This window comes from Pseudopipra pipra, chromosome Z (genome assembly GCF_036250125.1).
Source record: "Pseudopipra pipra isolate bDixPip1 chromosome Z, bDixPip1.hap1, whole genome shotgun sequence".
NCBI classification, from domain to species: Eukaryota; Metazoa; Chordata; class Aves; order Passeriformes; family Pipridae; genus Pseudopipra; species Pseudopipra pipra.
This window is the reverse complement of record NC_087581.1, coordinates 43803602-43816342: the sequence shown is the minus strand read 5'-3', so window position 1 is coordinate 43816342 and position 12741 is coordinate 43803602. Positions and strand designations below refer to the sequence as shown.

Here is a 12741-nt window from a genome sequence, read left to right as displayed (position 1 = left end):
AGGAGACTTCCACTGAGATTTTGGTCTCTTGCAGAAAGTTTTGAAACCACGCTCTAAACGTGGGTAAACATACTGTGAGAATCCTAAAAAATATGTTGGCTATAGGGAACCCAGACAATAAAAATCAAGCCTCATTGATTGGGAACTCTTACTGTAATGGAGAAGCTCTCCCAGTTATTTCTGAGCTCAGTGTGTGATTTACGATGAACTGGAACCTACCTCCTGGGAAAACAGTTTGTCTTGTTTAAAACCCTCCTCATGAGGGTTTGGACAGATTTCCCTTGGCAATCTGTTCCCATGGTTAATTACCCTCATTGCTAAAAATGTTCTCTTTAAGTGTACATTTTCTTGCTGAGATGCATGAAACTTCAATTACAGATGCTTCCCATCTGTGACAAAGACAAGCCTCCCATGTGTGTAACCCAAAGATCCAGCTTTATCTCATACCTGTAAGGAAACAAGTGTGTGTGGGTTGCTCTGTGTAGCTGCTGTTCACAGCTGGCACAGCAGGACTGTTTTTACTTTAAAGAGGTGGTGGATTTTCCTTTGGATGCTGTAAACTGCAGTGGTGCTTTGGTGGGGAATAGGAAAGCAATTCAGCTCCCTGTTCCTCAGTTGGATTGACTTCTGCTAGAAGTGCACAAGGTGAAAGGGTGGGTGGTAATTATTTACGCAGTAGCAATGATTTTTGTTTTCCTGTTGTTTCCAAAGAACCTTAACGTGAGTTTTGGTGATACATGCAGCTCAAGCTGCCAGCCAAGGCACCTAGTCCACCTAGTGCTCATTGTTAGCTGTCTTTCCAAGGCATATGCTGCACTCAGGTTTAGATGTGAAAAACAAAGCAAGCAGGAAGTTCTCAAATAGCTGAGTTTCATTCCCAATGCTATTACACAGCATAATGTTCTAGTTCATAAATCAAGTTGCCCTTTAAATTATGTACTTAATAGCACATTTAAGGGCAGAAGACCTCCCTTCCCCAGCCAGAGATCTGGCAAATTAAGCAGTTAGAAGTCCAGTACCACAGTTTCTGGGCAGGTGAAAATATCCTTTTGACCCAGAGGGAGTCATATCTGCCTTCCCCTGGTCAGTTTTTCTGTCCTGTCCCTTTCCCTTTCAAAAAGTGGTTTCTGCATCCCTTCCCTTCTTCTACAGTTACGTATTGTCATGAGTTTAGGGCTAATATTTTTAGCAGCAGCCAGTGAAGGGAACCCAGATATAGGGATATTTGGTAGCCCAGTCTGGGAGAAGGGAAAGGAAATACAAACAAGGAGAAAGTTAAAGTACACACAATACAACAGAATACAGGAATATGTGAAAGGCAATGAACCGAGTGAACTTGAGAATGGATATAATTTCTTTTTCTTGATCCCAAAACTATGTGCCAGACCATAATGACCTCTGTATAGCTGGCTCACCTAGAAAGGGACAGATATTAAAATACAGTAAAATAATTGCTCACGTTTGCCAAATAGATCATAGAGTGCGAAACAAACTGTGCTGGTAGTTGCATCTGGAAGCACCAAGCCAAGCCAGCCAGGGATCAGATTAGGAAACCTGAGCATGATACTGTTTAAGAAGCATTTTTCAAATGTATCTTCATGATTCTTTTTCATGTATGGGGAGCAGTGTGTCATCTGGAGACATTTTGGGCAAATGTATTTGATGTATTTGCTTTTATTATCAAAGCTTTGGAAATCATTCAGGCATCCATACTTGATTGCTGAAAAGGATTTTATTGAATTGTTTTGCCATCAGGCTTGGTTTGCTTTATCTTTGTTATTTTGTGGCTCTGGAATTAATGACTGGCTGCTAATTGTGACCCATGTGCTTTTGCTCTCTGTCAAAATGTGTTAGAAAATACACAAACTGCCAGAAACATGTGGGGTTAATTAAAAAATACTCAGAGAACAGTGAAACTTTGTGCTCCAGAATTACATTTTCAAAATCAACTTTGTTTTGAAAGAAACCTTTCTCATATTGTGTGTTTCCTTTCATCTTTCAGAGAAAATGTCTGGAATGGTTTCTCACAGTGTTCTCTCTTTCTTAAATTTAACACCACTTAGGAGACTGGAGTAGCTAGTTGATACAGATGCTATGCACTCAAATTTTCTGTACGTTAGAGTTTCTGCAGGAGTGTAAACATCAATTCCTGGCTCCCTTTGCAGACATTTAGTCATGCACATTCAGAGTGCCACCTTCTGAGCACAAACGGAGCTTGCAAGCTCAGGAGAAGTTCTGTATGTAAATGCAGTGGGATATTTGACATCCTGAAACAACACCATTTAACAGTATCTGTTTTGTACTCTTAAAAGTGTTCTCTGAATTACCTGAAACCTCTTCCTCCATTTCCCAGTGCTTTTTTTAATGAAACATGGATTTTGTCACATCCTTGCTGATTTAGGATTTTTCTGGGTGGGAAGGATGCATTTCTGGCAGAGCCCCTTTTTACTTTTGGTTTGCCCTTCCTTTCAGATGTACATCACAAGCACAATTAAAACAAAGAGCAGCAGGCTAGCCAAGCCTGTGCTGTGTTTGGGTACCCTGTGTGCTGCCTTCCTTACTGGGCTGAATCGAGTTTCTGAGTATCGGAACCACTGTTCGGACGTGATCGCAGGCTTCATCCTGGGCAGTGCTGTAGCCTTGTTTCTGGTAAGTCCAGCAGTTCCTTGTGAATTCCTTTTAAAAATACCATAGTATTAAAAACAATATTTAAAAAAATGCTATTTGCGTGTGGCCTGCAAGATCTAATTCTAGCCCCATCTAGTTAAACATATCATCAGAGAGAATTACAGTATGAAATCAGGAATACTAATTGATAAGGCTAGTATTTATTTATTTTAATTCTTTTAATTCCTGTATGTGTTCTTACTTGACCTGTTCTGGAAAATTCTGTAAAGATGGTGTAGTTTTCAACTGATATCAAAAGGAAGGTATGCTTGAGACTCCTCTAACACCCCCATGTTACAAAATCCTACTGTGTGTCTTGTATCTGGCAAAAATGTTAGATAAAGGGTGTTGTCTGCAGCTCTGAGCAGTGGTCCTGGTTTTCTGTTTTGTTTTGGACCATAAAGGAAGTGCAGTCGAAAGGAAGATCAGGATAAACTCCCTGGGAGACAATATTACCTCCCTTTGCATCATTTGGAGTTGAGCTAAAATTGTTTACCCCCTTATAGGATAACTAAATGTATTAAAATATATCAAAGGCCTTCCCACAGAATGTAGGAACAGCATCTTTCCAGACTTGAAGTGTACCTGGCTCTCCTGTGGGCTCTGTGGTTGAAGTGATTTGTTTGGTGAGAGGTCTCTTGCTGAGGATTTACTCACACAGCCAGCAGTCCAGGTCATTCTTGTTAATACCAAGAAATGTGCCTGGTTCCATTTAATCAAAATATGCTTCAAAACTATCCACTGCACAGCAACAGACACTTTATCTCTGTAATCAGGAGGGATTAGGTTTCAATGATCCCTTAAATCTCGATTGTCCTGTCACTGATTCCTTTTTTCCTATTCTGAACTTAAAAAAGCAACAACAACAAACCTCCACATGTCAATTGTTTCCATGTTCCCTTTAAATAAAAAGATATCTACAACCTCTGACCTGAATTTCCTTGGCTTTAATGTAAATTATTTGTCTGGTTCCCATTGGGAAGGGCAGTTTAAATCTTGCCTGTGCAATGTGAGTCTGTCGTCCCAGTGCTGCTGCAAGTATGAAGGAGTGATGCTAAATTATGTTATCCAGATGTGAGGGAGATGCAGCCATCCACTGAACTATTTTCACAGCTTGGAAGTGATAAAGTCACAGTCTGAAGGGAGTATTTGGCCAGTAAAGTGCATCATTCAGGTAGTCTGTGGTTCTGGGATGATAAAGCATACATGGGAATCTCTGCTGTGTGAAATGTAAAATGTATAAAGACTGAGCACGGTTCATCACCTCAGATTAACCCACTTCCCAAAGCAGTCCATCCCATTCAGCTGCACTGTAGCCCAAGGCTGAGACAGGTGACGCCTTGAACCAAAACCCAGGTTAAATTCTTTTCAGAAACTGGTAGTTGTGACCCCAGTGTTAACTCCTCTGAGTTTTCCTGGGGACACACCAACCTCACTAGCTTCTTCTGCATTACACAGGGGATATGTGTTGTCCATAACTTTAAGGGCACTCACGGAGCTCCTTCTAAACCGAAGCCTGAAGATCCACGGGGAATGCCACTAATGGCTTTTCCGAGAGTGGAAAGTCCTCTGGAGACACTGAGTGCACAGGTACTGTAAATCCTCTCACCCAGACCCATCACCGACCACATTTTCTGTTACAGCAGACTAAAACCAAGTTGTATACCTAACCATACATTCCTAACATTGAGGCCCATTGAACAAAGTGAATCTGAATCAAGGCAGAGTTTGTTTTAAGGCATTTATTCCCGAACTACCAAATACTATAGATCTTTTGCCCCTGTGCACATCCACTGCTGAAAAAGTAGGATTTCACATGCCTCTGCATATAGTTTGTGATAAAAAAGCTTTCGCTTAGAATAGAAAACAGAGAGAAAAGCAAAAATAATTCTGTGTAACTACATTCCAAAATACTTTGGGGATGTCTGAAATATTTAATCTTTCCTGAGAATAAACTATGCTGTCCAGAAATGTATTTATAGAGATTAGGTTTTTTATCCTTATTACTGTTCAGTATCTTCTATAATGATAAAAATCTCATACAGTTTTCTATCTCTAAGTCCTCAGAAGAGAAGTAATAGCATTCTTTCAAGTCTGCAAAAAAAATAGCAAGCGAGAGCATCATTATTGATGGTGTTTCTGTTAAAACTACTAACTTAAAATGGCTTGCTTTGGCATAACTGAATCATACCCAGCCCTTTCAAAACAGACAAGCAAATGCCACCTGCAAAACAGGTTCTGGGAATGAGGAGAAACTGTAGTTTATCAGTTATTTTAAATACCCTGATGTCATTTATTTGTTCTTTAAATTGTACTTAGATGGCCTGTCATTCCTCTGCACATGGCATGTAGCAAGATCAATAGCGACTTCTCTTAAACTCTTTGCCAAATAAACTGAAAAGAGGAATTTTAAAAAAAATTGGAAAAGACAGTTTTCTAATGCCTGGAAATATTTTGCTTAATTGAAAAGTCCATTTTGATTAGGGCAAAGATTTACTGGAAGACTTTCCACTAAATCTGCAGAACCTTGTGCATTAAATGTTCTCTTGGTGGGTTTGCAGTTCAGAAACTAAGCACTGCTTGGATGTCCACATTGTGTCATGTATGACATAAAGGCTGAGCAGGGGAAAATAGACTATGAGAAAAATTTAGTCAAGTCAGCTATTTATAGCTGCTGAGCTGTGAAGTGCAGGTAGTGACTGTTGATGTCTACTATAATTCAACAACATAATTTTCAGGGTAGCAGTCTCTACATGACCATACATCTACAGTGCAGGAGTAGATTGGGGAAAATGTGATCCTATTCTGAAGATAGTATAAACAGGTCTTTGGGAGCACATGGTCCTTACTGTTTCTTCAGGTATAGGAGGTACAGCGTCCTTCTCTGTGCAGATTTCTGCATCTATCCCCAATCTCGTTTGGCCTTGCACCCACACAAACCCTGCAGAGGCAGCATGATACAAGGATGACTTAGTACGGCCACGAGTCCTGGACATTGGCTCCCAGGAAGGTTAAATCTACACTGCCACCTACAGAGGACTTCTTGTTGCTGCATGTCTGTGGCTGCATGTGTTTTGGCATTATTGACCCACCTCCATACGGTTTTAAGTTCTTAATGTTCCTTAGGATCAAAGTGTGCAGAATCCGTGCGCACCCATCAGATGAAGCCAAACCACAGTCTTCTAGTCTCTCCTGAGGACAGACCCCCTGTATTGGTTATGTGACTGTATGAAGCACTTGAGCCTCTGCAGACCTGTCCCTCTGGACAGGACCCAGTCCCATTTGAAAGTCCATGTTGGAAAAGTCCCACCTTGGTTTTCCAGCCTGTTAGTGAGTGTTAATAACAGCAGGGCTGGAGTTCAGCCATTCCCACCACACACTCAGGACAGGCAGCAGTCACTTTTGCAGTCTTAAAGCCCTGGGTTAGCTGAGCGACAGGTTTTATTAGAGAAGGGTTTTCTCATTCATTTTGCACACCAAAGTATGTAAATGCCAAACTGTTTACAAATGTTCATGTGTCTGCCTTTTCCTCTTTGCAGAACCACTCTGCCTCTATGACTGAAGTAACCTGAGATGGAAGATTGGCAGCCGGAGCTATTTTTTACTACCCTCCAGTACAATAGTCCAAGACACACAGTTACTAAATGTGTAACTGTGATGACCAGTATTATGTTATGTCTAGTTAGAGGCTAATGTTTTGTACTTTTTTTGTATGAGGAAGTGATGTAGCTTGCCCTGATTTTTTTGTCAGCTTTAATATTATTATGCCAGACTTTAAAAGCAAAACGAAAAAAGAACAAAAAAAAACTTTTCTTGTTTAAAGTGTGCACTGAGGAACTACATCTATGGAATTGTTGATGTTGTTATGTGATATTTGTACACGTTTTTTTTCTTTTCAGTTTTTAATTTATATATCTTGAAAAAAGAAACATTCATTTTTACCTTTTCTTACTGTAAGAAGTGCTTCTACCACTGGGTCAGATTCCGATCTCAGTAAGGTCAGCATAGATCTGAAGTAATCTCATATATTTAGTTCATATTAAAATAATGGTGATCAGGAATCTGACCTGAATGATACTATCAACACGTAGCAAAAATCCATCCTTGATTCAGTGGGCTACTTAAGTGTTCCCTAGGGATGCAGTTTAGCCACCCAGTTTCCAGACTACTTGGCAGACTTGAAGCATGTTCTTAAGCACCTCACTGAATCAAAGCCTGATTGTTCTGGTGTGGGTGATTGTGCTGGTTATTGAAGAATAACTAAAACAACATCCTCAGTCTGCAGTATAGACAGACTGGACATGAAAATTTATAGTAGTAGCTGATAGCATGTGAGCTGACTATATCATCTCCCTAGATCCTCATTCCTCCCCGAGGCCCAGCTGAAGCTCCCGGTGAAACCTGGCTTCAGGAATTGACTATGGGGATATACAGCCACCACTGTGGAGCTGAGGCTGTGCTCTGAGTGTCTCATCACTTCATCATAGATTTGTGGGGTAACTAGTGACACTGTTGCAAAGTAAAAGTGGCACCACTTCTCCAGCAGGGTGGCATTCTCTGGCATTCCAGTTCGCATGAACCAAGGAGCCTGTTTTGCCCCCCAAAGTGTATTTTTCCCTGAGGGGCTTTGGCAAGTTAAAAAAAAAAATTAAACAAAAGAAAATAAAAAGCTGACAGCCTGTAGTAGCGGTCTGCATTTTTGTAAATTCTGCCAAACAGAATTTATATCAAAACTGCTATTTTACAATTTAAAAACTTTGTCTGAGGATTTTAAAGACAATTAGTTAAGTATGGGTTGGGGGTGGGAGGGAAAGAAAAAAAAAAAGCCCATTTACAATGGCTAGAATTGGGGCAAAGGCTTCATTACATGATTTTTCACTGTTTCTAGGATTTTCCTGCATCTCATTCTTTTAGCATGGTGATAACTGCTGTATGTCTCCTTTAAAGAATGGAGCCTGTCTCTGTACTTCTACTGGAATGTTTACCTCACATTTCCATGTTGGTTCTTCTTGGCTTTTTTTTGTAATTTTTTCCAAAACAGAAGCGAAAAAAAATGTTCAAAAAAGCAAACATGTAGCCTGGTCTCTGTCACTTGCCTGGGATACAAAGAAAATCTGGGATGTCTGTTTCTGTCTGGTCTTGCAGTGTTTTTTCCAGGTTGGTATCTTCTTCTGACTCTACAGATGTGTGCTTCAGGCTTAGGAATATAAGGATCAGACTTCGGGCTGAGCAGGCCTTCTGTGACCATGAGGAGCCATTGATAAGTGTTCTGGGTTCCTCACTACAACTTTGATCAAAATTCCAGGGGGAAAAATCTGTTCTCAACTTCTCTGCTAGGAAATACCCTCCCAAGCAGGCTTTTTTTACACTTTTGTCAGGTCTTCTCTACTGGTCTAAAACCAACAAACTGCATGAGCAGGGCTTTTGCTTACTTATTTATTTATAATGTAATTCAATAGAAGTTAGGTACTTTTGAAAGCCCAAGGATTAAAAAGTGATTAATCCCCTAGAAGTCTTACCCCTTCCATGGCACAAGCATTCTGTGCTAGGCTACGATCTCATTTCAGATTTTTGTTAAGAAGTTTTGCATCTCTAATGTCTGATCCCCTTCCATTGTGCTACAGTCCCTGTGCTGACAGAAGCATGACATTTGCACCTCAAAAGGAACCAAGTGTACGAGATAAGGGAAATGGCAATTTGACTCATCTCAGACAGTAAAACCCAAGATGAGCTGCTGTCATGCTCCTTTCTTGCCTAATTTTCAGTCTTCAGTTTTTCCACTCTGTTCTGATCATTTTACGTGAGCTATCAAAGTTAGATACTGGGAGAGACAGAGAAGAGGCAGATAAACATGAAGTTCAACTACCACTGAAAGTATTTTCTTAGATAAGGAGTGTTAAGAAGAAACAAGGAGATGCAAATATCTCTGGGTTTTGGTGGGAGGAAGAAGACATAGTTTCATGAAAAAAATAATTTATTGCTGCCAAACAGTCTCTGAAGCACCCAGGATGACACACATTTAGCCAGCTGTCACAGTGTGGTTTCCCATAAGCTGCAGGGGAGGGATTTGGGAACCTTCAGCCTTCCACAGTGACCAGTGAAACATCCCCAGCTCACTCACATTCACCCCACAATGGAACATGTAGCACTATACTTTTACTATTTTGTAGATCCCCAAAAGCCAAAAGGAGAAAAGAATGGGTTTCTTAAACTTCTTCAGAGCTGTGAGAAGAAGGGAGAACTTGAGAAGTTTGCTCAGTCAAGAAACTGAGCACTATGACACACAAAAGCAGCAGTGCCTGAGTGCGCTTGGGGTGTCTGCTGAAAGAAACTGGGGGAGCAAGGGTTGAGGGCAGTGAGTGTTGTAACCAGGACATTTCTGGATCATTCCCAGAAAAAAAAAATCACACATACAGACTCTAACCTCATTGGAAACAACCTGTTTCACCAAAATTCATGAAGTACCACAGATTTATCAGACTGTTGTATTTATTTTATTGTCTTCCTCACTTTTCTGCTTGCCTCCTCTGATTAACAGCAGACCTGCATCATCAGTTAGACGGGAAGAAAAACTAAACATACAGGTAACATATAAGAAAAACTAACAACTATTAGGAGGAGACACAAAAATTAAAAAATAGGGTTTTTAACAGACACCGAAGAATTCAACAAGGTGCTTTGATGGCAGGTGTTTTTATAGGGCTGTTGGAGAGTTCACTATTACTGAGTTAAGAGATCTCACAATTTTACTTGGCCCTATTTTCATGTAGCAATTTTGAGCAGCACAAGCAGTTTCACTTTAAGATGACACCTGTAATAGCTTTTACAAACCTTATTGCTGACAGGCTCTTATTTTTAATCTCAAGGACAAAAAAAAATAAGGATGGCTCACCTTCCCTTTCCTTCCCCAGGTTTGTCAGCCCTGCTGGTCATGGTGGCAGAGGTGGATGTGGTTCCTGACACAGCCCAAATGCATACACAAAAACCCCATCATACAGCTCAGAACTGAAGACAAGTTTAGGAGGTTGTACAGGTTGAACCCCAGCCAGCCCAACCTGAATCAGCCCTTTGCTCACTCCCCCACCAGTGGGATCAGGGAGAGAATTGGAAGGGTAAAAGCTGGGAACCTTGTGGGTTGAGATAAAGACACTTTAATAGGTAAAAGAAAAGCCATACACACAGGCAAAGCAAAATAAGGAATTAATTCCCTGCTTCCCATGGGCAGGCAGGTATTCAGCCATCTCCAGGAGAGCAGTGGTTACTTGGGAAGACAAACACCATCACTCCAAACTTCGTTCCCTTCCTCCTTTTTTCCCTCACTTTATGCACTGAGCATGATGTCTTATGGTCTGGAATATCCCTTTGGCCATTTGGATCACCTGTCCTGGCTGTGTCTCCTCCCAACCTCCAATGAACCCCAGCCTCTTCCCCAGTGTGGAAAACAAAAAGGTATTATGTCTGTACAAGCCCTGCTCAGCAATAACAAAAACATCTCTGTATTATCAACCCTGGATTCTGCATCAGCACGAATCCAAAACACAGCCCCACACCAGCCACTGGGAAGAAAGTTACCTCTACCCCAGCCAAGACCAGGTGCAGGGCAGGAACTGTGGAGTTGGTCCCCCCTGTTTATCCCCATTGGAGCCAGAGATGCAAGGGAGCAGCTGGCAGTGCCCACACTCCTGGTCTGCAGGGAAAAAAGGGCAGAACAGACAACGGTGAAAAATCTGAGCACAACTCAGAGAACTTTTATTAGTGAAATTCACACGTTTCACTGCGAAGAGGTGGCTTTGCCGCTGCTCTGCAGGAAAGGTCCATGGTGGGACTCACTCACTGCTTCCAGATGATCTTCAGGTTCGGTGGCAGCTCTGCGGCCACGAGTTCATCGAATTTGGTCGCATCCTTTATGGGGGTGCGGTAAAAACCCAGCACATCCCGGGCACAGCGCATCAGGTGGAGCTGGGAGTTGGGCACAGCGTGTCCCAGCTCCACCGCCAGCCGTGCCAGCAGCCGGAACTTCAGCCTGTTCTCCTGCAGGGGCGTCTGCTCCCAGTCTTGGGGGAGGGAGGACCCAAAAACCTCCCTTACATGGGACTCAAGGCGGCCCTGGAGGTCCTGCGGGGGGAGGTAACTCCGGCTGCGCGGCGGGGGGCACAGCAGGCTGGGCTTGCTCCTCTCCTCCTTCTCAGAGATCCCCGCTTCCACTTCCACTTCTTTCTCCTCCTTCCTGTTGGCACCAGAAAAGAAGCGTTTTCAACCTCTGGGCTGGCTCAGAGTGCTATTCTGTTCAAGGTGTTTTAAAGCAGGCTCAAGCCAGACAGTGTCCTTATCCATGAGGGACAAAACCAGACAGGGTTTGGCGGTTTTCCCCAAAGGCTGCTCACCACACAGGCTCCCTCTGCAGAGCCACCACTCGCCCACCCACCGTATCTCACTGGGCTGTGTGGAAACACTTTAATCAGAGTAATTACTTGTCTTCCCAGTTACCACTGCGTTTTCTAATCTGATGTGAATAAAAAAAATATTAATTAAACAAAAGGGATAACAGAAAATAACCACTACTACAGAAAAAAAAAAATCAGTGCCTAGGTACCAAAAAAAAAAAAAAAAAAAAAAAAAAAAAAAATTAAAAAAAAAAAATTCATCACTAGTTTTAACTACAAAACTTGACTTGCTCATTTGCCACACTCTAGTCAACAATCCACGCATGGTCTCACCTAAAACGCTGCACAGGAACTACCATTTTACATTCCCGTGAAATCCCTCCTTTCCCACCCCTAACAAAAAGCAGGTGACAGCACTAGACTCCAACCCTGCACCACCACCACCACCACGCCCGCCCGCCAGCAGTGCGCCTCGATGGGCGCTTAATTCCCATAGAACCTGCTGGATCTCCTTCCCTAAAAACATCCTGAAGCTGCCTGGACACAACCCCGAGGGACGCGCTCGGTGGGGGGGAGTGTAAGACCAAGGCCCCTCCAGCACCTCCACGGCCCGCGAGAGGTTCAGATGCCACCCCCTGGTGCCCTGCGGTACCTGCGGACACCCCAGAAGGCTCTGAGCCCCGCGGGGCCCAGCCCGGGCCGCCCCGGCCCCGCTGCCCTCAGCGCCCGCACCGCCGCCATGCTCCTTCTCGCCGCCGCCGCAGTGACGACCTGCCGCCGCGCCACGCAAAGCCTCACGGGAAATGTAGTCCCATGGCCGCCCCCTCAGCGCGGGGGTGTCTCGGAGGTCTCGGCTCCCATCGGGAGAAAGCTCCGGGGAGACCTTTCTGCGACCTCCCAGTGCTTCATGTGGGCTTGTAACAGAGAGGGAGAGGGGATTTTTACACGAGCAGATCGTGACAGAAAAAGTGGGGACGGCTTTAAATTAAAAGAGGGGAGATTAGGAAGGAATTCTTCCCTGTGAGAGTGGTGAGCCGCTGGCACGGGATGCCCAGAGAAGCTGTGGATGCCCCACCACTGGAAGTGTCCACAGACAAGTTGGAGCAACCTGGTCTAGTGGAAGGTGTCCCTGCCCACAGCAGAGGGGTTTTGTCTGTATCTGGTTGGAAAAATAGATACAGATTCCAGTGCAAACCGTTCCGTGGTTGATCCCGTGATGCACGGATCAAAGGATCAGCAGGATGCTGCTTGTGGGGAGCAGAGGTTTCACTGAGCCTGCGTGTGTGAAGGCACAACCACAGCCAAGCCAGGAAAGGGATGTCATTCCTGATGCTGGTGTTGGCCTTTGAGGAGTTTTTTTGGCAAGTTTTTGCTCTTCGTTCACCGTCAGGACAGTCTAAATCAAACATTAATTACTCAGTGGTTGGATCCACGTGAAGGAGTTTGGCTGTTTATTGCCCCTGTGACAGGTTAATGACACAGAGGACAGCAGGAATTGTTTACAGGACAGTGATTTTTACATGTTTTCCCAGTTGTAGGCAGGAACAGGGAGTGCCTGTGGCCAGGAGGAGCAGCCAGCAGAGTGGGATGACCCTAGAGGGTCTGGAGCTCCTCTGGGAAGCCTGGCCCTGGATGTTTGGGGGGCTGCTCCAAGGCCTCACTGTTGATTGGTGTAGTGTGCATCCAGGAG

The 12741-nt window shown here is 43.5% G+C and overlaps 2 protein-coding genes across 4 annotated transcripts in view; one reads left to right on the top strand and one right to left on the bottom strand.

The window, feature by feature from the left end:
• Window positions 1-7737, top strand: part of PLPPR1 (phospholipid phosphatase related 1) — a 131791-nt gene extending 124054 nt beyond the window's left edge. For all 3 annotated transcript variants that reach the window (XM_064642757.1, XM_064642756.1, XM_064642758.1), the window contains exons 6-8: window positions 2473-2649; window positions 4126-4257; window positions 6207-7737. In XM_064642757.1, the coding sequence (XP_064498827.1) occupies window positions 2473-2649; window positions 4126-4257; window positions 6207-6239 (342 nt within the window). In that variant the 3' untranslated portion in view covers window positions 6240-7737. The remainder of the gene's footprint in view (window positions 1-2472; window positions 2650-4125; window positions 4258-6206) is intronic.
• A 2662-nt stretch (window positions 7738-10399) lies between these two features.
• MRPL50 (mitochondrial ribosomal protein L50) lies at window positions 10400-11905 on the bottom strand. The gene is made up of 2 exons (XM_064640855.1): window positions 11704-11905; window positions 10400-10894 (listed from the first exon to the last, which is right to left on the bottom strand). Exons 1-2 carry the CDS (start codon window positions 11790-11792, stop codon window positions 10498-10500), a joined length of 486 nt encoding a protein of 161 aa, XP_064496925.1. The 5' UTR covers window positions 11793-11905; the 3' UTR covers window positions 10400-10497.
• Between the last annotated feature and the right edge of the window lie 836 nt (window positions 11906-12741).

Bases quoted from the DNA above. Each gene is read 5' to 3' on its own strand.
- MRPL50 (XM_064640855.1), bottom strand. From the start codon at position 11,792: ATGGCGGCGGTGCGGGCGCTGAGGGCAGCGGGGCCGGGGCGGCCCGGG. The intron at 10,895-11,703 runs GTACCGCAGGGC...TGGTGCCAACAG, and splicing joins GCCTTCTGGGGTGTCCGCAG to GAAGGAGGAGAAAGAAGTGG.